The sequence below is a fragment of the Psammomys obesus genome, unplaced genomic scaffold (genome assembly GCF_907164565.1).
Source record: "Psammomys obesus unplaced genomic scaffold, mPsaObe1.curated_primary_1811, whole genome shotgun sequence".
In the NCBI taxonomy this organism is placed as follows: Eukaryota; Metazoa; Chordata; class Mammalia; order Rodentia; family Muridae; genus Psammomys; species Psammomys obesus.
In genome coordinates, this window is record NW_026596079.1 from 21523045 (window position 1) to 21546953 (window position 23909).

Sequence of the window (23909 nt, forward strand, 5' to 3'; positions counted from 1 at the left end):
GTGGAAACTCTTCCCACCCCACACTGAGAAAATGGAAAGTCTGGATTCAAAGGTAGGGCTGACTACAAAGCCCAGGCTGCTTAGCCAAATTCACTTCAATTACTATCACAAAACAGAGAGAGAGAGAGAGTAGGGGAGAGACAGACAGAAGGAGGGGAAAGAAAGAGGGAGGGAAAACTGTCTAACTTTCCCTTATGTGGAGTTATGCATAGTGAAATCAAATCCATAGGCATTTGTCCTACAGTCGACCTGCAGTACATAACACCACAACAACTTGCAGGAACGTGAAGCCCAGTCGCTGCATCACAGCCAAGATAACATTTCAGCTTGCCACTCAGAGCTCTGAATCATAACAACAACTGACAGTCCTATAAACAGCACAGTCATCACATTTCTCCTCTCCTCCGAGCGCCTGGGAGAAGACAGCTGCTTCCATATTTAAAGGGCTCTCACCATAGAAGAGGAATTAGGAGTTCTGTATGCACACCAGAGTGACAGATTTCAACTCAATTAGACAGGATGTCTGCTTCTGGGAGCAGCACTGTCTTCGTTAACCAAAGCAGATGAGCTAAGCATGAGGATGCATAGCTGTAACAACAGGACTTGAGAGAGTGAGGCAGGAGGATTATCATCAGTTGAAGGCCAGCCTAGGCTACATAGTAAAACCCTGTCTTTAAAAACATTTTTTTTTTAAAGAATGAAATGAAAGAAAGAAAAGATGGAACAACTGAGGAACCTCAAACACCTGCTCTATGCCCTAACTACCTGGCTCTCCACTAACTTCAAAAACTAAATCCTAAAATTACTACTTCCTCCCCAAGCCATGAAACTGAGCTAAAATGCAAATTGTGTTTTTCAAAGTTTTACTGGTTACTACTCTTTTTTATAATTTTTTTTTTATATTAATCAAGGTTTACTTTGTATCCCAGCTGTAGCCCCCTCCTTTATTCCCTCCCAATCCCACCCTCCCTCCCTTATCTCTTCCCTGCCCCTTTCCAAGTCCACTGATAGGGGAGATGCTGAGACTCATAACCAAACCTTGGGCAGAGTGCAGAGAATCATATGAAAGAAGGGGGAGTTAGTATGACCTGGAGAGGACAGGAGCTCCACAAGGACCAAATATATCAGGGCACAGGGGTCTTTTATGAGACTGTTTCTCCAACCAAGGACCATGTATGAATATAACCAAGAACCCCTGCTCAGATGTAGCCCATGGCAGCTCAGTATTAAAGTGGGTTCCCTAGTAAGGAGAACAGGGACTATTTCTGACATAAACTCAGTGGCTGGCTCTTTGACCTCCACCTCCCCTGAGGGAGGAGCAGCCTTGCTAGGCCCCAGAGGAGGACATGGCAGCCAGTCCTGAAGATACCTGATAAGCTAGGGTCAGATGAAAGGGGAGGAGGACCTCCCCTATCAGTGATTACTACTCTTTACTTGTCCATATTTATTCCTCACTTCATGCCAATACACTTACTATCCTTTTCCCAACAATTTTTTACACACAAACACACACACGCATACACACACACACACACACACACACACACACACACACCTATCTACCTTCTCACAAGTGAACCACTCTAAGATCAACAGTAATAAATGGGACCTCTTGAAACTGAAAAGCTTTTGTAAGGCAAAGGACACTGTCAACAGAACAAAACGACAGTTTACAGGCTAGGAAAAGATCTTCACCAATCCTACATCTGACTGACAAAAGACTAGTATCCAAAATATATAATGAACTCAAGAAATTAAACACCAACAAACCAAATAATTCAATTAAAAATGGGTTACATAGCTAAACCGAAAATTCTCAAAAGAGGAACCTCTAATGGCTGAGAAGCACTGAAAGAAATGCTCAATGTCATTAATCATCAGAGAAATGCAAATCAAAATGACTCTGAGATTCCATCTTACACCCATCAAAATGGCTAATATCAAAAACTCAAGTAACAGCACATGCTGTGAGGATGTGGAGAAAGGGGGACACCCCTCCATTGCTGGTGGGAGGGCAAACTTGTACAACCACTTTGAAAATCAGTCTGGTGCTTTCTCAGAAAATTGGGAATAGCACTACCTCAAGATCCAGCTATACCGCTCTTGGGCATATACCTGAAAGATGCTCCATCATACAACAAGGACATTTGCTCAATTATGTTCATAGTGGCTTTATTTGAATAGCCAATAGCTAGAAACTGGAAACAACCCAGACATCCCTCAACTGAAGACTGGATAAAGATACTGTAGTATATTTACATAATGGAATACTACTCAGCTATTAAAAACAAAGAAATCATGAAAATTTGCAGACAAATGGATGGAACTAGAAAAGATCATCCTGAGTGATGTAATCCAGACCCAGAAAGACCCACAGGGTATGTACTCATTTATAAGTGGATTTTAACCATATAGTACAGAATAACCATACTACAATTCACAGACCAAAAGAAGCTAAGCAACAAGGAAAGCTGAAAAGAGGTTGCATGAATCTCACCAAGAAGGAGAAATAGAATAGACAGAGGAAGGGCTCAAAGAGAGGAAACAGGATAGGAGAGGGGTGCTGAGGCAAAGCACAGTGGGGATCTGAAGTGGGGAAGGGGCAAGAGGACAGAGGGCTTTCAGAGGGAAGAGAAACTGTGGCCTTGGGCATCTCAGAGACAGGCTAGAGACCTGTGACAGGGTAGGCTCCTGGGAGGATATGTGGGTGACTCTAGCAGGGAGAGGCCACCCTCCAACCAGATAGGACTCCTAGTTGAGGGAGGGGATCACCAACCCACCCACAAAAACTTCAACCAAAAATTTACCCTGCCTACAAGATGTTCAGAGATTGAGGGAATGTCCAGCCAATGTCTGGCCACGCCATGGGAGAGAGCCAACCTCTGACACTACTAACCACACTCTGCTGTGCTTGCAGATGGGAGCCTAACATAGCCGTCCTCTGAGAGGCCTCACCCAGCAACAGATAGAAACAGATGCTGACACTCACGGCCAACTTTGGTTGGAATGCAGGGAACCTTGTGGAAGAGTGGGAGGAAGGATAGAAGAACCCAGAGGGAACAGGAGCTCCACAAAAAGACCAATGTAACCAACTTGAGGTCTGTGGGGCTTTTGGAGATGGAAACACCTACCAAGGACTATGTATGGGCTCAACCTAGGCCCCCTACACATATGTACCTGATGGACAGCTTGGTCTTCATGTGGGTACCCTAGTAAGGGGAGCAGGAGCTGTCTCTGACAAGGACTCTATTACATGCTTTTTCATCACTTTCCCCTGATGAGGTTGCCTTGCCAGATGGCAGGGGAAGAGGATGTATTCAGTCCTCATGTGCTTTGATGTGCTGGGATATGTAGGGGAGGAGGGCACTCCCCCTTTCTGAGGGGAATGGAGGGGGATACGGAGAAGAGGAAAGGAGGGTAGGATCCGGAGGAGGCTATGATAGGGCTGTAAAGTGAATAAATAATTAAATTATTTTTAAGTGAACCTATCATGATCAAGGTATCTAAAACAGATTAAATTTTCTTTGAGAAAAAACATGGTACTTCCTTACTTATTTTGTATGAAGTCAGTTTTAGATTTTTGTTTTTAGTTACCTAGTTATTTTCCAGTTTTCTCAACAATGACTCAAGAAAGACGATTTTGTCTCATCAGCTCTGTTTTCAGTTACAAATTTTTCAAAGTTTAGAGCCAGTGTGTTACAGTTCCACTTGTTTTCAGCTCTCCTAAAATATGCAGCTCTACAGATTTTTTTTTCTGAATATCTGGCTGTATGCTTATTCCTGTAGATGAATGCCTATGAACTCAACAGCCCACCTATCCCTGTGGCTAACACACCAATAACAAGTAGTCCCTCACAACTTTAAGTCCAAAACACTCGCTCCCTTTGATGCTGATAGGTTGCTTCACAGAAACAGCAGACACACAAGGCATTCTCTAACATTCTTAGACAAGAATTTAGGTACTGACCAGAGGAGCTCCACCAATCTGGAAAACACCTCTGCCAAAGTCACTAACAGTACTCATAGTGACAAAGTAGCAGTTTTATTTAAATGTTACAACTTACTTTGCAAACGTGGACATTTGAAACTTCACTGTGGATGGAGCTTGGAATGCTTACTACTGCAAGAATTTGCCAGTTGAAAATGTACACCTAAAGAAGCTAAACAAGAAGGAGGTCCTGAGATAAGATGATCAACCCTCACTTAGAAAGACAAATGTGATGGACATTGAAAGTAGGCAAAAACAAGAAACAGGACAGGAGCCTACCATAGAGGGCCACTGAAAGACTCTACCTAGCAGATGCTGAGACTCATAACGAAACCTTGGGCAGAGTGCAGGGAATCATATGAAAGAAGGGGCAGTTAGTAACATCTGGAGAGGACAGGAGCACCACAAGGACCAAATATAGCTGGGCACAGGATCTTTTCTGAGACTGGTTCTCCAGCTGAGAACCATGCATAGATATAACCTAGAACCCCTGCTCAGATATAGCCATGGCAGTTTAGCATCCAAGTGGGTTTCCCTAGTACGGGGAACAGGGACTGTCTCTGACATGAACTCAGTGGTTAGCTCTTTGGCCTCCCCCTTCCCCTAGGGAGGAGCAGCCTTACTAGGCCACAGAGGAGGCCATTGCAGCTAGTCCTGATGAGACCTGATAAACTAGGGTCAGATGGAAGGGGAGGAGGACCTCCCCTATCAGTGGGCTTAGAGAGGGGCAGGGAGGAGATGAGAGAGGGAGGATGGGATTGGGAGGGAATGAGAGAGAGGGCTACAGCTGGGATGCAAAGTGAATAAACTGTAATTAATATAAAAAAATAAAAATAAATAAATAAATGAAAGAAAGAAAGAGAATAATAGCTTTTACTGGAGGTCAAGAAAAAGAAGGTGTCCAAACCGTGTTGCATTATCAAGGGCAGTAGAGGAGGAAGGAGGAAACTGTAGGTCTAACACTAGGAGAATCCAGCCCCCTTCTCCTCTTGGTGCATTAGCCTCCATCCAAGGAACAGTTGAGGAGTAGCATACATTCATGGAGGCTCAGTAATTACTTCCTGAATGGCTGATCTTGGCTCCTTTTTTTTCAAAGCCTTAATGTACAACCAATAATTCCTAGCACAGATGGGGGAAGGAAACAGAATTTTTTCCTTCTGCTGTATTTAAAGATCTTTTCGTAAATGTGGCCTCTCTCAGTCTTCTTCTAGGGATTCAGAACTTCCTTCTGTAAGTCTAAAACAAGCCAAACTATCTGTTGATAGTTCTCTGAGAGACACGAGACACTAATGCAATCAGTGTTGGTGATCTGCTCAGCCTTCTAAAGACACGGATCCACAGCTACAGATTTAACCAACTATGAAGTCAAAGCATTTTAGAAATTGTATCTGTACTGAACATACACAACTGTCTTCTTTTTTCTTTGATATCCAGTTTAACAATTATTTCTATTAGTCCATTAGGTACTGTGAGTAACCCAGAGATGATTTGAAGCACATGGGAAGATATGGGTATGACACACCTATATTAAAATAATTTTTTAAAATTTATTTATTTAAGGGACTTTAGCACCCTCAAGTTTGGGTACTTGTAAAGGCTTTTAGAGTCTGTCTTCATGGATACTGAGGGATGACTATACTTTCTTTTGAAAAAGAACACACATGCACTGGACAGGACTAGAAACACAGCTCTCTTCAGAGCCTGATATGAACCTGCTGTGACAGACAGGATAATACCAGCCGCATCTGCAGTCCTACATGCTAATAGTAAGTATTGTGCTTGCTTGTAAAACAAGGAAGTTGTAGGTTAGAAGATTGGTCTGCCCAAGACTGCACAGGAAGCAGAGGAAGATGGTATTTCAAGGACTGCTTGGCCCCAAACCTTGCATGCTGTCTAATCCATAAGGGCACCGATAACAAAAGCGGTGAGAAAGAAAAAACAATTGAGAAGAAAATTACCCATGCAATAAAGCTTCTGTTTATTCTCCTAGAATTCAGGCTGAAAAGCTGCTGGTCTTCTGATGTCTGACCAAGCCTGGAGTCTCCAACTCCAGGAAGTGTAAAAAACGTTTACTGCCTTGTGCTTGACCCTCTAGCTGTGGGGTTGCTCCATGTTTCAACAGCATGCTTTGGAAGGCACAGCAAGCAAACAAGAGGCAAAAGAGGCTGAAACAAAAAAGAGCCTTTCCTTTGAACATTTGCTGCTATTGGTCTGTGTCTCCCAACCTTTTTTATTATTATTACTAATTTTTATTTTTGTTTATATTATTCACAGGTTATTTACTTTGTATCCCAGCTGTAGCCCCCTCTCTCATTCCCTCCCAATCCTACCCTCCCTCCCTCATCTCCTCCCTGCCCCTTTCCAAGTCCATTGCTAGGGGAGGTCCTCCTCCCCTTCCATCTGACCCTAGCTTATCAGGTATCTTCAGAACTGGCTGCCATGTCCTCCTCTGTGGCCTAGCAAGACTGTTCCTCCTTCGGGGGCGGGGCAGGGGGAAAGGAGCCAGTCATTGAGTTCATGTCAGAAATAGTTCCTGTTCCCCTTACAAGGGAAACTGACCTGGATACTGAGCTACCATGGGCTACATCCAAGCAGGGGTTCTGGTTATATCCATACATGATCCTAGGTTGGAGAAACAGTCTCATAGAGGGCCCCCGTGCCCTGATATATTTTGTCCTTGTGGAGATCCCAACCTTTTAAAGCTATTTTCCCGTAAGAAGACTTTTCAGACATGTTTTTGTTTAGTTGCCTCCTCAAGAAATGTTGATGTCATGTACTGTATGTCTGTTTGTATTCTTATGTGTATCTAAGCTCTGAACATAAAAGGAATAAAAAACTGTTAAAGTCTCTTCCTCAAGAAACAATTTTGCCCCTTTGAAGACTGCCTCACTCCCACTGAAGATGCATGTGCTAAACCACTGTTTTACAAAGAGAACTCCACTCTCCTGAAGCCAGGGAAACTCAAAGCAAAGCGGATCTAAATGGACAAATTATACCTTGTATGAGTTTACATCTTTTTTTAATCTCTGGTTCTTTCAGGCCAAGACTGTTACAGTTTCCATGTGCAATGTCCCCCACAGGCTGGCTTGACTTTGACTGTTTGGTTCCCAGCGAGTGGTGCTGGTTTGGGAGGTTGCAGGGACTTTTGGAAGCAGAGAGGCAATGGAGGAAGTGAGTCACTGGGAATGCATTTGGGGGACCATAGTTTGGTCTTGCTTTCTATCCTGTCTCTGTTTCCAGATCCAGCATGATGTGAGAAATCAGCTATGGCACACTCACACTGCCGTAATTCCATTTGCCACTGTGCCATCCCCACACGATGGACTGTATCCCCACAAACCATGATAAAGCTTTAAGTTTTTTTCTTGCCAAGCATTTGGTCACAGCAAGGAAGAGTAATGAGACAGTGAAAGAAACAGTTCACGGGAAGGGGCACAGTTATGACAAAATCCAGACAACCATGAAATACAACTTCTGCAGTGAAATTCTGTGTCTGTGGGCATGCGCGTGTGTGTGTATGTGTGTGTATCTTGTGTGTGTGTGAGTGTGTGTTTCCCAGTTCCATTCTGAGGCCATTAATTTCAGTTTGTTTTTTGTTGTTTGTTGTTGTTGTTTTTCCTTTCTAATTGTTTGGTTGGTTGTTTTGTTTTGTTTGAGACAGGGTTTCTCTGTGTAACTGTCCTGGAACTTGCTCTGTAGACCAGGATGGCCTCAAACTCAGAGATCCGCTTGGCTCTGCCCCCTGGGTGTTGGGATTACAGGTGTACACCACTGCTACCCAGCTCAGTTAGTTGTTTTTGTCTTTGTTTTTTTAGATAGGTGTCGTGCAGCAGAGTCTGGCCGTGAACTCTTTATATAGATAAGGAGCCTTGAGCTCTGTTGCCTATCTCTGAAGTGTTGGGGTTACAGACATGATTCCCATGCCTGCCCAGTTTTGTGAGGTGCTAGGGACTGAACCCCCAGCTTTGGGCATGCTAGGCCAACGTTCTACCCACTGAGCTCCATCTGTATCTCCTGTTCAGTTAATCCTGATCCAATCTCTGTATGTCCTGACATGGCCAATCAGGTTCTTGTGTTCCCTTGCTCAGGAGCATATGAATGGAGCAAACCATTACAACTCCTCTTCAGACAGCTTCGAAAAGAACTAAATCCCTGATGGGGCTTCCCTGCCAGGCCACATGGGAGGAAGACAAAGTCAGTCCTCATGTGACTAGATGAGCTGGAGTGGGCTCCCCTGTTCTGAGGAATAGGGGAGAGGGGATGGGGGAGGGAGGGTGGGACTGGGAGGACAGGAGGGAGGCGCCTATGACCGAGAGGTAAATTGAATTAATTAATTTTAAAAAAGAGTTGCTGTGGTCCTGGTCTCTTCAACAGCAATGGACACCCTAATCCAGACAACATCTAAACCTCAGTGCCCACCTTCTCCTCACTTATAGGAACTGAGTAAGGATTTAGCCAGTGTTTACCTGAAAAACTGCCTATATTCCTGGGTTCTAACTGACCTTTTGACCCCTGTCTAGCTGAAGTTTAAGTCCCAAATATTCTCACTGTTTCCAAGATGAATCTACAGTCTTGATTTTGGCATGTGTAAGCTTTTGGAACACTAAAGGAAAAGGTGATAATTTTTTAAATCCGTCTCTCAGTTATGAGTTAAGAACCATAAAAGTGTCAAAAGTGATGTTAACATGTGAAAATATGCCTTGAGAACCATCATAACGCCTGGCTGCATCCTAACGTAATTAGCATGAGTAATTCGGAGCTGACTGCCCATCTAGAGAAGCCATTGGATACCTGCGTTGAGCTGCACTGGACTGAGAGAGCTGCATGAGGCTAGACATCTGCCAAACATGAACTTCAGCTAATACCCAATAGCTAACTCAGTACGAGGGGATAAATATCAAATCTCATCTGTGCAGTCTCTATCAAACATAAAAGACAGGCCTCTCAGCCAAGTATGATGACAAACACGTACCATCCCACCACTGGAGAAGTAGAGTCAGGAAGGTCTGGAGTTCAAGGCCAGCCTCAGTTACATAGCAAGTTTGAGACTAGCATAAAATGTATGAAACTTTGCAGAGAAGGAAAGAGAAAAGAAAGAAAGGGGGGGAGAGAGAGAGAGAGACTGACTTATAAGTACACTTTCTAGTATTTGGAAGGTATTTTTATTTTATTATTGTGTTTGTTCGTTTCTTTATTTCTTTGCTTGTTTGTTTTAAACAAGATGTAGCCCAGGTTGCCCTGGTACGATGCAGCCCAGGCTGGCCTCAAATTCATCCTCCCACCTCAGCTGTGTGCTGAGATTGGAGGCTTGCACCACTATGCTCAGTTTGCAGTATTCTAATATTAATAATAAATGCTTAAATAGCATTCACTGTGTTCTAAGTACTTAACTTACAGTAATTTATTCACTCTTCACAGCTAGCTCAGTTCTCATGTTTTAGATTTGTGTGTGTGTGTGTATGTGTGTGTGTGTGTGTGTGTGTGTGTGTGTGTGTGTGTATACACAAATGTGGGCACATAAGAAAAGGAATCTTTTGAAGATGCATAAATGAGATTATATCCTAAGCAGTTCTGATTGGAAATAACAGAACAAACCAAATGTACTCAGAAAGGGAACCAACTTAATGAGGGATTTAGTGCCAAAAACATGTGAAAGCTTTAAACACTCCAAAGCAGGAATCAACAACTGTATTCTGAAGAGGTCAAGACAGGAAATACTAGAGTCTCTGTTGGCCATTATGATCCCCCTGAACGGCTCCAACTCTGACGCTGTGGGAGAGTCGCCATAGACAATGTCAGGAGTGAGCAGAGCTGTGGAGTGAGCAGAGCTGTGCCCAATAAAACATTATTTCAAAAATAGCAGAGGACTGGGCTTAGCCTATTGCTATTTTGGAAAGAATAACAAGCTTATCTATTTTAGGTTTTTGGTTTTTTTTTTTTTGTTTGTTTGTTTGTTTGTTTGTTTTGTTTTGTTTTTCCTTAGAAAATCAGAGCTCTATTGTATGGAGAAAAAAATAATAAAAATTTAAAGAGAAAAGAAAAATGGGAGTTCTAGTTTCATCCCTTCTCTTCTTAGTATAGAGAACATAAAAATAAAAAGAAGGGGGGACTAAAAGGTTGTCCAAGGCGATACCATGTGAAAGTTCCTGATTACACCTGATCTCAGAAGCTAAGGATGGTCAAGCCCCATTAGTACATGGATAGGAAAAGAGAGGCTTGATGGCCTCAATTGAAAAAAAAAACACTAGCACAAAAGAAAGAAACCTTATGCTTCTTTTCCTATCTGGCCCATAATCTTTTCCAATCTGGTTCTGCGTTCCTATGCAAAATGCCAAAAATAACTAGAGAAAGCTGTTTGGACAGCCATGGGAAAATAGCCGTTCATGTCAATGTGCAAATGCTGTGTTCAAAGGCAAACACCACTTTCGTTTGCAAGCTGGTTTTTGAGTATTGAAGAAACATGTACAGTACATTAAAAAAAAAAAAAACAAACAAGTAACTGTTTCACAGCACAGACATTTCAACTAAACATCTTAGTTTTTTGCATTTCAGCTAAAATTTTTATTTACTGATTGTATCTGAGCTACTCTCAGTGTAGATGCTCATAGCAGAAGATTATACATTGTAGGGAGAACAAAGAATAACATAGTTCAATGGGAATCATGGGACTAGCTCATCCTGGAAGGGGCTTATGCTAAGTCTTGGGAGGGACTTGGAGCAGTTAGGAGCTTCTGCTAATCTGGCCCATGATGTTAGAACCTACTTTCTGTTTCCTCTCGCTAAGCCCCACTTTTTTTTTCTCCCCATGGCTCAGGCTGACCCGGAACTCACTATGTAACCTAAGGTGGCCTCAGACTTTTGTCTCCTTCTGCCTCTGCCTCCCTGAAGCACCGGGACCTCTAGGGTCTCTGGCATCCATTCCCCAGGTAGCTGAAATTCATAAGACAATTCACTCATATAATCCGTGTCTTCATAAAGGCCTTACAGGACCTTCACGCACCTCACTTGAAAACAATCCCACCCTTTCTCCTTCAAGTCTCCTATGAGTCCGAGCCCCCACCTAGATCCTGACCACTACAGTAAATCTGCCTGACAGTGGCTGCAGGGAAGTCCGTCATGCATATATCTACCAGGAATGCACTGTGAACTGTACAATCCTCAACTGCTTTCAGTGTTTCTTAGAACGTATGCCAGGATCACCATAATCTTTTTTTCTTTGTTTTTCATTCATGTCACTCAGTCCTGGGTTTTGGAAGGGTAAAAGGAATGTGTATTGAGGCAAAGAATAGAGAAGGTAGAACTATTTAGTAATATAGAACTAATAATTTCTGAAGCCACATGAAACCTTAGATTTTTATCTCAAATACTCTCTAATGGTAAACAGGTAAAGAATGCTCATTCAAATATTAACTGAGAACTTGAAAAAATAGCACATTAAAATGCTAACAAATGCGCTTTTACAAAATTAAACAGAAGCATGTAAGTCAGAAACTGATGGACTTGGAATTGAGGATGTCACTTAGTAGAATATATACCAGCATGCTCAAGGTCCTGGGTGGGCTCAATTCCCAGCACTACCCCACCCCATTCCCAATAAAGACAAAGAGAAAGAAAAACTTTGGTTCTTAGGATGAGTAAAGCTGGAAAGAAAGCTACTTTTCTATAGGCCTTTACTTAACTTTTGCCTTTTGCAAGCCCATCAGTAGTCGGCAAACTCAAGTTACCTATACTAAAAATGAATGACAAAACATAGTGAATGGTGAAGGAAAGAGCTAACCCAAGCTTTGCAGCATCCTAGGCAAGCACTCAGCCGCTGAGCTTTTCTGACCCCCATTTTTTTTTTCTCTTTACTTTGAGACAGTGTCTCAATAAGTAACCCAGGCTTGCTTCTATTCCTGCCCAGCCAAGTCTTGAGCCTGCAATCCTTCTGCCTCAGCTTCCAAAGTATCTGGAATTACCAACCTGTGAAATCTAGCCTGGTTCTCAGATATTTTTGAACCTATATTTCTATACCATACACCAAAAGCAAGTATCAGACTTTAGTTAACAAGCCATGTGTCTACTCTGTCTATTTTGCAATATGTACAGGTGAGTAATTCTAAAATGATTTCTATGGCTACATATGTAAACAGACGAATGTAGGATACTGAGAGTCATATGGCTCACTGGGAAGTTATAAACATAAATAAGCAGGCTTAAATGGGCTATGTGAAATCGGCATGAGATACAAGATATAACAAAAACAGAGTAGGAGACAACAATTGAGAGACAGAAAACAGTGTGATACCCTGAAAGCATTATAAGGACTGTTGAGCTATGCTAAAGCTATCAATTACTTGTAGACTTTGTTAAGATTCATGTGTATGTCAAATATTAATACAATCATATCAAAGAAATAAAAAAATAATGAATATTTCCAGGCCAGTAGAAAGGTAAAGTAGATATAAAAAACAGAAACCATAAATGGAGGAGGAAGAATATGAAAAATGTGAAGTAACACAAAGCAAAGAAATTATCAGTAATTTCAGCAAACTTAAGCAAACACAGTTATAAATAAATATAGCAATTTTAAGATAGAATATTTAAATGCCACTCAGCCTTCCCCATAAGATTAGTCTCTATACTCCCAGGGACACAAATACAGTAAGAATTGTACAAGAAAGAATGGGTTGTTTTGTGAATACTGTACCCAATAAAGAAGGTACAACTGAATTTATTTGAGACACTTAGGCTTTGAAACAAATACTGAATGACTAGTAATAAAAGGAATCCTTATAAATAAGAAAAGTAAAATCTCCGTAGAAAATATAACTCTCATTGTAATTGTCACCAGCATTACAAGTATTTAAAATCACCAGTTTCAAATACAAGTGGACAAACATTAGTGAGGGAAATTAAAACACATTTTTTCTCAAGGACATGTGGAATGAATCTAACCATTGGCCGCATTTAAGTAATAAAATATCTCAAAAATTTTTAAAAACATACCACGTTCTCTGAACACAGTGCAATAAAGTCAGACACTAATAACACATGAATGTGTTTAAGAGCACCACATCTTTAAAATCAATGACTTATTTTAAGTAAGTCATGGATTAAAGAAGACAACCTAGTAGAAATTATAAAATATTAGTGCTACATGCCAAAATATGGGATACAGCCATGGGCAGTGCTTGGATAGTTTTAAAAATACATAGCACAATGGAGGAGAGGGACAAATGAAAACAAAGTGTAACAGGCAGTTTACCATGGACTCGTCCCACAAGGGGACGTCCTAGAGTAAAGAAGCAACAAATCCAGCAAGGAATATGACAGGACAGGTTTTGTGTGTGTGCTTGTTTAGTCGTAGAAAGGTGAATGCAAGATCCAACCCACCCACCCACCAAAATGTTCACAGCAATGAAGGTGGGGAGAAAAGAGCTAATGGCGATTTTCATAACAGACTGCCTGTCTCTGGTGATGGCCCAAACAATGATGTATTTACGGTCTTCACAACTAAGCCGGCCACATCCGAAGTGAGTTAAACACATAAATATCTGACCTTCTGGTGAAGTTGGTTTACTTCCATTTCCTTTGTCCACAACCTTGGCTCTGGGTTTTGTTGGATCCTTTCTTTTCTCTAAATCTTTAACTAGAAGAAAAGGAAAGATGGGAACATGTGGTATTAATGTTTTAATGTTTTAAATATATATATATATTTAGTATATTCAATGTGTTTAACCAAAATCCTTGCAAAACCAGAAAGCACTGACAGACATTAGTATCATGGTACAAACTCCTCTCCAAATATTAGACCTGTTATTTTCTTCAACCTTGCCAAAAAGTATGAAAAGTATTTAAGTCTTAGGTCAAGTGTGCACTGTGGACAAATACATCAAATAAATTTAATACTTCAAAACAGCTGTAAAATTGGCATAATTTATCCCATCCCTGTACACAAAAGAATGAAAGACCAAGATGCTCATAAAATGAGTAAGTGTTTCCTTAGCCTCATGTCTCTGGACTCAATATATGAATTTGGCGCCCATTTTAGAAAGATGGAAACTGTAGATATTCTTATTTGTAATTGCTATATCTTCAATAGAAGGCATAAGGCCCCATAATTTTCCTCCAAAACTTAAAAAAAAAGTTTCTCTAATAATTAATTCACAGTTATACCCCACTGGCAAGGTGACCATGTGCCTCTAAAGGACCTCTCACCCATGATCTTGTAGGCAACCCTAATGAAACCCACTGGGTGATCAAATAAAAAAGAAAAGTGAAAGAAGACATCAAAGCGGGAGACGTCTAGTAAGGATAAGGAAGGGAAGCTGTGGGAATGAGAAGGGACATTAGAAGGTAGCCGGGGTGGGGGATGGGGGTGAATATGATCAAAATTATGAACATACATGAAAGTCGTAATGAAACCCAATTATGTATAATGAATCTTTACTAATAAAAGTGACAAAAGTAGTTTTGATGTTCAGGTGGCAGTGTTTGTCACTTTAATGAGGCAATATTCAGAGGCTATCAATTACCCCTACTCTTTTGGTACTCTCATGGCCACCTGAGATATTGCGCTATACACTCCACAGCGGCCTGCCTGCTATTGCTTGGCTGCGAAAATTGTCCTAAAATTTCAAGGCCTTCACCAAATGTGATATTTGTCTGTTCATGTAAAATACACTATGAAAATGAGGGAGAAAAAAGAGCCAATATAAAGATGTGTAATTTACAGCCTACAAACTGGAAAAGGATCTTCACCAACTCTATATCTGACAGAGGGCTAATATCCAGAATATATCAAGAACTCAACAAGTTAAAAAGCAACAAATCAAATAATCCAATTAAAACATGTGGTGCAGAGCTAAACAGGAAGTTCTCAATAGAGGAATATCGAATGGCAGAGAAATACTTAAATACTTAAAAAATGTTCAACATCCTTAGTCATCAGAGACATGCAAGTTGAAATGACCCTGAGATTTAGCCTTACACCAATCAGAATGGCTAAGATCAAAAACTCAAATGACAATACATGCTGGAGAGGATATGGAGAAAGGAGAACCTTCCTCCATTGCTTTTGGGAATGTAAATTTGTACAACCACTTTGGAAAGCAATCTGGTGCTTTCTCAGAAGATTAGGAATAGCATTTCCTCAAGATCCAGCTATACTACTCCTAGGCATAGATCCAAAAGATGATCAAGTATGCAACAAGGACATTTGCTCAACCATGTTCACAGCAGCTTTATTCATAATAGCCAGAATCTGGAAACAACCCAGATGTCCCTCAATAAAGGAATGGATTCAGAAATTGTGGTACATTTACACAATGGAATACTACTCAGCAATTAAAAACAAGAAAATCATGAAATTTGCAGGCAAATTGTGGGAACTAGAAAAGATCATCCTGATTGAGCTATCCCAGAAGCAGAAAGACACACAGGGTATATACTCACTTATAAGTGGATATTAGACATATAATATAGGATAAGCATACTAAAATCTATACACCTAAAGAAGCTAAGCAAGAAGGAGGACCCTGGGTAAGAGGGTCCCTCATTCAGAAAGGCAAACAGGATAGACATTGGAAGAGGGGGAAAACAGGAAACAGGACAGGAGCCTACCACAGAGGGCCTCTGAAAGAATCTACCCATCAGGGTATCAAAGCAGATGCTGAAAATCATAGCCAAACTTTGAGCAGAGTGCAAGGAATCTTATGAAAGAAGGGAAGATAGAAAGACCTGGAGGAGACAGGAACTCCACAAGGAGAGCAACAGAACCAAGAAAGCTGGGCCCAGGGGTCTTTTCTGAAACCGATACTCCAACCAAGGAACATGCATGGAGATAACCTAGAACCCCTGCACAGATGTAGCCCATGGCAACTCAGTGTTTAAGTGGGTACCCTAGTAAGAAGAACAGGGACTGTCTCTGACATGAACTCAGTGGCTGGCTCTTTGATCACCCCCCCCCAATGAGGGGGAAGAAGCCCTACTGGGCCACAGAGGAAGACAATTAAGCCAGTCCTGATGAGACCTGATAGGCTAGGATCAGATGGAAGGGAAGGAGGACCTCCCTTATCTGTGGACTTGGGGAAAGACATGGGAGGGGATGAGGGAGGAAGAGTGGGGTTGGGAGGAAAGAGAGAGGGGGCTACAGCTGAGAGACAAAGTGAATAAACTCTAATTAATAAAAAATAAACCTAAAAAAGATGTGTCATTTCATTATTTCATGTGCTTGAAAGAAACGGGCAAATGTATTGGTAGGTCAAGCGTGGAACAGAGATGATGACCTCTCCATCCATCCTTGCCATCTGCCCTGATCTCTGTAGCATCCATCCTCTTCCTTCTTACTGGCTTTTATGCCTTTGCTGAAAGGTCCAAGACTTGTCATCTGCTCAGAGCTTATCACCTCACTTATAGTAAGGCTGTCTTTAAAAACCTCATCTTTCTGATTCCAAGAGATTTAATTCTGAGCTACACTTAATAATTAAAATTAAAAGATTAAAATTAAAACCTTACCAAATTCAATAATCTAACTTTTATATCCATCTTTACACCCCTTTTTTATTTCTTAATCACCATCCTGACTCCTTAAAATTCTTTGTTCTTAGTTTTTGCAAAGATATAATCATATTTTTTCCTATTCCACTACCTTGTCTTTTATACTCTCGTCTTTGGATTCTTTTTCTCTTTCCATTCCTGAAACATGATCTTACACTAAAGCTGCCTTGCATCTCTGAATACTCTGCCTATAATTTTATCATCCAACAGTTTAAAATCTCATCCTTTATGGATTATTTCCAAGTCTACATCTTTCACCCCACCCATACTTGGCCTGTGACCCAGGTCACTTACATTTTCTAAAATAAAATGCATCTGTCAGTTTAATATGAGGAAAATTTTGAAATTGAGAAATGCTAGGGGTATAAAGAAATCTGGAAACTAATGAGAATATTCAGACGTGGCAATCTGCAGATCTGTTCCTGGACAGGGAACATCATGTGTCACTGTTAAGATGGTCAGGGTGATTCAAGCCAATGGAACATACTTGCAAAGAGAAAAGTTGATGGCTTGGAAGTGTTCTAAAACAGACCACAGCACCAGTTTACACTTGAATTTTGAAAAATAAGTACCATTGGAAGTTGGTCCACAAGTTCACACAGAAAATGTAATGAATGTTGCTACCTTCATGCAGGAAAAAATCAATTAGAAAGTCAGTTAGAAATTGTCATGCCAAGTGTGGCGGTGCACATCTGTGATCCCAGGATTGGGAACAAAAGAGCAGGAGGCTCACAAGTTCCAGGGCTACAGAGTAGGTTCCAGCCGGGGCTGAAATACAAAGCAAGACCTTGCCTCAAAACAAAAAGAAAACAAGGGGGGGGGAGGGGAATGGAGGAGAGGGGAGGGGTGTGGAAAGGAGCAGTGAAGGCAAAGGCACCACGACAAAGTGGTATCACAGTAATAAATTCACCACCACAAGGGCTTCTCTCTGTTCCCAAAAAAAAAAAAAAAAAAAAAAAAGCCACAGAGGAGGACAATGCAGCCAGTTCTGATGAGACCTGATAGGCTAGGGTCAGATGGAAGAGGAGGAAGACCTCCCCTATCAGTGGACTTGGGGAGGGGCATGGAAGGAGAAGAGGGAGGAAGAGAGGGATTTGGAAGGGATGAGGGAGGGAGCTACAACTGGGATACAAAGTGAATAAATTGCAATAAATAAAAAAAATAGATAAAAATAAAAAAGTAAAAAAAAAAAGAAAGAAAGAAAAAGGTGGTATTCAAAAAGTCTGACAAGTCTTTTGTCGTGATCACCATGAAGTTTTCAAGGCAGGAGAGACGAGGCTAAATCCTATAGGAAGCAAGAACATCAGAGAAATTGGGGAAAGAAAGCCCTGAAAGGCTGGCAGCCTTTCAAGAAACAAGAGGGAAACAAGTGGCTTTCCTATGTTTCCCTTGAGTTAGCAGCTACCGGGAAAGCTTTTCCGGGCCCTAGGGTTTCCGCTGATTCTCAGACCAATTCTTGAAAGTCTCAAGCACAAGGCTTTAACACAAGTGAAACGAACTGCAGCGCCTCCTCTCATTTCCTTTTTCTCACAGACCTTATGAGACGTTATTTCCAGTACGTCCAAATTTAGTAGGCAGAAAACTGGGGTGCAGACAGAGGCAGGACTGACTTATACTAAAACCTAAAGATCTCATAATAGCTTCTGGGCAATGGGAGATCTCAACATGTCTTCTGTACTTTCAGGTAGATTCACCAAATGTCTTTGTTCAGAAGTCAAAAAGAAAATACTTTATCTCAAAAGCCTCCCTCATACATCTAGTAGTTTAAGCCCAGAGCCCCAGGTAGTACTTAAAGACTGTCGATACATACTTCTGAACTGGCCTTGAGCAGGCTTGCTTTCTTTGTCTTTATTGTAGGCAATCAGTTGAACTGTGTAATTCTGCTCTGGCAGAAGGCCTTGAATAATTGCTTTTGTTGCAGTGTTCTGGAGGTTTAACTGGTTGGTTTTTCCCCCTGTAATAAAACAGAAAGATGAGTTCATCCTAAGCTAGAAGTAGCTGCATGCACTGAATCAAGACTTTTAAGAAGCAAAGACATTAGTTACTTTTTATTTTGGTTGTATATATTTGCAATGCACAACACAATATATTTCAGATGGTAACAACAATTGAAATACACATACCTAATACATGTGTGCATAGAGCCTAACTATAATGTAACATTCATTGTTGTGTTTAGCGTATTCTTTTAGGTGACAAATGGCTGCCCACGTTAGTCATAAAATCATAAAAGATTTTCATCGCTGGGTGCGGTGGCCCATGCCTTTAATCTGAGTACTCAGTGAGGCAAGAGGCAGGAGGATCTCTGTGATTTCGAGGACAGCCTGGTCCACAAATCAAGTCCAGGACAGCCAAGGCAACACAGAGAAACCCTGTCTCAAAAAAAGAAAAAAGCACTTCTGGAATGTTAAAAAAATAAAAAAGACTTTCATCATAGCACTCTATCGCATTTATTATCTAACGGAAGCCATACTACAAGATTAGAAAGCAGATTCTCAACATCAGATCCAGTCGTCAAAGAAAAGATTGCCTCTTGAAAGTGCAGTGGGGCACAGGAGCTGACAGAAGCCACGCTGGCTTTGTTTTTTTCTGTTCCCTAATGTAATCCAAAGCATCCTTGAAACATAAGCGACTGAATTATCTGAAGTCTGGCCACTGCTACCTCATGGTGCTGAATAAATAACTCATTGCCTGGCTGCTTAAAAGTCAGTTTGGTTTAATTTTAAAAAAAAATTGTGAAACCACCATCAAATTAGACTGACATCTAAAGCTTTCTCGAAATGCTTTTGGTTAAATGCTGCATATTTATGCAAAACTTCAAAAGCATCTTTTTTTTCTATAATTTGTGGCAGTGATTAAGAGTCTGAATGAAAAGAGAAATTAATTCATGACTTCTGTCCCTGTGACAACCCTCAGAGAGGTATAAATTAATCAAATGTAGTATATTATAGTTAATTTTAATTTTATTCCAATAAAATTCATATGTAGATCTGAAATCCTCCTTGTTATTCTCCATGCTGCCTGCCACTAAAGGACAAAACTGAGTTTTTCTTACTAAAGCCTCTTAAGTGGTCAAGATGCTAACTTTTGTTTCGTAAACTCCCGTCATTCAGGACTTCTCTGCTGGGGCTGGTGAAATGGCTTGGTGCTTTTAAGCACTGGCCACTTTCCCAGTGGACCAGGATTTGCTTCCCAGCACCCACATCCTGGCTCACGCCTGGCTGTACCTCCAGTCCAGGGGGATCCAGTGCTGTCTTCTGGCATTGCATGGGCACTATATGCGTTCATTTCAGCAAAAACACATACATTTAAAAAGGAAAAGGTAAGCTCTCATAAACCTCTCATCTACTATAAAGTACACAAATAGATACCATGTAATATATACTTTGCTTAAAAAAAGGAGGATTTTAGAAAACCCAGTATATTACAGTCTCTCTCTAGAAGGCAAATGTATTACTTTATTTAATATTTTAAGACTCCTGTGATAAAATAAGTGCTTTAAACTCTGTATTAACCAGCATTTACCAAATTTATTTGACTATTAGCTCATTTTGTTGTGTAACTGCTTTTAGGACCCTGCAGAAGATCGTGGAACAGTCTTTGGAAAAAATGTCATAAAAAGACTTGGACCACAGCTCACAGTGCTAAATTGTCCATGAACTTTTTGTAGTTACATGTATTTATTATTCTTGTTTATTTACTGTAGTTAAACATGTAGATTCTAGTATGACAAAATGGACTGATTGGCTTTGGTCACTGCCATAAGAACAGTGAATGAAGTAAATCCAATATTTATTAAGAAATAATTTAACTCACAATTGTTGTCACTGTAGACATAGGCACCTAGCTTTTGAGGGCACCGTCTCAGAGGGAATTGGAAGATAATGTTGAGGTTTGGTTCACAAAGCACTTGAGTCAGTTCTAAGACCTGTGATTCCTCAATTGTGTGTGTTGGGTGCTTAATAATTGAGTATAATTAACAACTAATCTGAAAATTAAAGTATTCAGTGTCTAAGAAAATATTTTCAAGACTCAGACATAGGAATTCCCCAGTTCCGTAAGCTAGTAACTGGGACTGTAATACTTAATTTAGTGACCGAGTCAGAAGCTAAGTGTTTTATCTACCTATTCTTTTTTGAGATCTCTAAGTCAAATACTGGATAAGGTTTTGCATTTGTGAGCACTAAATCAGTTGAGAAATGGTCCTCAACAGAAAGAAGTCCTGCTATATATGCCCATCTTCACCACCCATTATGATTAGATTTATAAAAACATGTATTAGATGTGTTTCATGGTTACTCTTCATTGTCAAGATGACAAGATCACAAATGAGATAGGCATGGCACATCTCTGTGGATACATCTATGTGGATGTATCTGTAGACAATTAACTGAGCAGGAAAAAAAACTAAATATGGGCAGCGGCATTCTATGAGCTGGGAATCCAGGTCAGAATAAAAGGAGAAAAAGAGAGCAGCTAAACAGCAGCACTCCCTCTTTCTCCATTTGGCTTCAGGTCAGTTGTGAGGCAGACAATTCTCCGCTGCCATACCCGCCCACTGCCAGAATGGAACCACGGAATCAATCTCTGAAACCAGGGGCCAAAATAAATCTTTCCTCGCTTGAATTGTGTATGCCAAGCATTCTACCACAGCAACAAGAAGAGTAAGCGCTGCGCTGAGGTCATGCTGTTAGCAGTTAGTTATTATGTGTTTGTATGAGAGGATGAGAGCTGAGAGACATCCTGAAGAGCATTCCCGTGGTGATAGTCCCTTAGCAATCACTCTATGGCAGCACAGCTGTATGTGTGTTGTTTAGTTCCTTTGGCTTTCACAGTCAGTACTTCTCAAACTTGAATTCTACAGGAATTATCTTGGGATCATTTTACAAATCATTGACTGATTCGGAAGTTTGAGGCTGGAGTCTCATAGTCTGTATTTCAAATAAGCTTGTGCATAATACCATGTGCAAGGTCAGAAAGCTTCCATGAGGAGGGTGATGATGTTTCAAGCTTTCTACAGAATAAGAAACTGAGGCACCAAGAAGCTAAACAACCTGGATCTCAGGACTTATGAGTAACAGAAGTAGAATTAGAGCTCAAGAAATCCAGTGTTAATTCTCAGTGTCTCCATGACACCCATTCAATTCCTCTACATGCCCTGCTTTGATCAATTTATCTGTATAATAGAAATATAAAACATGAGAATGAAAACTTCACCCACAATTTAGCCATAATTTTATATCACACCTTTATGTAATGATCAATAAATCTATTCAATTTGTTTTTTTCATTGCAGTTAATTTTCACAATGTCTAGTTGACCTTTATAATTTTGATGTTTAATTTCTAATTGTAATTGTAAACAGTTGATTAATTATAACTTACTCAAACAAACACAACTATTGTACACTCAGGTGTATTATATCTTTACAGTGTCCATAGATTAAAAAGTACTTGTTATATATTGAAACATAGGTGGTAGGGTTTTGATATTCTGAAAATTTTAGCCTAAGGAAAATCAATCACTTTTGAGCCCAAGAGCCAAATCTCACTTTGGGGATCATTATTTTCTTGATGAAAAAAGAATTTGTCAAGTTCAAAAATTAATCTAACCCAAGTCTTTCACACAATCCTAAAGCAGCATTCACCACTACATATATTTTTAATCATCCACATATAAAAAGCTCCAAAGGGTCCAGAAAATATAGTGGACGGATTGCCCTTACCTGAAGCTGGAGCCACGAGCAGTTTATAGCCACCAAACTTCCCTCTTGGTGCTTTCCATGAAATCTGTATACTGTCATGAGATATTACGTTATATCTTAACCTTGTGGGTGGAGCCACTGAAAAGGAAAAACAAAAATGACTAAACATGAAAACACTTTAAATTGCAAAGTCACATTAGCATAACCAAAACAAACAGGATGTCATCAGCCTGGAAAAATGTTCTTTCTACAACCCCAATAATGAGTCAGTCAGTGTCCATAATAGGACAGATGTGAAAGCACATGCTTTTCTCTCAAGGGACATCCATTTGTCAAACAGCATCGACCTGAGACGTAGAGTTAGAACTCAATATCTAAACCTCCTTTAGAAACTGAAGTCCGTCTTGCAAAATGATTTCATTTTGCAAAATGTATTTTCCTACTTGGAACATGAAAGCTTCTCTACTGGGACCACTGCATAAATGATTCTAAGTTTTCCACTGCAGCAGTCAAATGGTTTTGTTGATATAATATTTGAGGAAACTATTTCAGGCATATGATGGTAATAAAATATTCATCTTAAAACATTTGAGAGGGGCTGGAGACATGGCTCAGCACCTACTCTCAACCTGCTCTCGGAGTATGACCCAAGTTCAGTCCCCAGAACCTGTGTCAGGCGACTCACAATCACTTGTGACTCCAATTCCAGGGGATCTGATGGCGCCTTTTGACCTTGACAGGCACTTGCATTCCTATGTGAGCACACACCATTTCAAGCAATAAATAAATAAATAAACAAAACATTGGAGGCAGTTATCATAAAGAAATTCAGGGTCCAATAAGAATGCAAGAGGACTGTGTTTTTTAATCTCGGATCTACTCTCCAGGAGAAACTGGTTTGCATGTGTCAGGTATGTAGCACATGGTCATGATTCGGGCCACAGCATTGGCTCTTGTGAAATTTCACGGAAGTGTTTAGATCTCTTTACTTTTGTGTAAGCCACAAACTTCAGAATACACCTCAGAACCCTCTTAAATGTTCCCAGGATTTTTTTTAAAAAGTCTTTAGCATGAACAGTTTTACTTTGTGATATATAAAGTTATTCATTAGCAGAAATGCTATCACCCATTACCCCATTACCTACTTTGTGCTCATCCTCGTTGTCTTACTTTAGAACCAGTGTTGGGGAAGGAAGCAAACATTCTGAAAAGGCATGAGGCATTATTCTAGCTTGGGCATTAGTTTGATGCCCAGCCCTGTCACTGATCAGCTGAAGAGCCTGAACCAGGTGACCAGGCTTCCCAAACCCAGTTTTCTTACCTTTAGAAAACCTGACACTTTCTACAAAGCCTAGATTCATAACTTTAAACTAATTAATGAAATACAATCCGTAGCCAATAAAAATTTATTTCCTGTCTTCTCCCTGTAGCTAATGATGAAGTTTAAAAACTCATGTAAATCCTCACAAAAATACATTACTAGCCTGACTTTAGGATAAACAAACCAAAGAGCAGTGGCTGACAACCGTGTTCAAGTTCACAGACTATATAAAGATGGTCTCTGACCCAAAAGAAATACATGCACTGCATCGTTGTTAAAATATATGTGTGTGTATATATATATATATATATATACATATACATATACATATACATATACATATACATATACATATA

The 23909-nt window shown here is 40.4% G+C and overlaps 1 protein-coding gene across 3 annotated transcripts in view; it reads right to left on the reverse strand.

Annotated features, from left to right (window-relative positions):
- The window catches only part of Col14a1 (collagen type XIV alpha 1 chain), a 220025-nt gene that overhangs the window by 166588 nt on the left and 29528 nt on the right, over positions 1–23909 (reverse strand). For all 3 annotated transcript variants that reach the window (XM_055626634.1, XM_055626633.1, XM_055626635.1), the window contains exons 3-5: positions 22254–22370; positions 18339–18482; positions 13530–13619 (exon numbers count right to left, since the gene is read on the reverse strand). In XM_055626634.1, coding sequence (XP_055482609.1) covers positions 13530–13619; positions 18339–18482; positions 22254–22370 — 351 coding nt within the window. The remainder of the gene's footprint in view (positions 1–13529; positions 13620–18338; positions 18483–22253; positions 22371–23909) is intronic.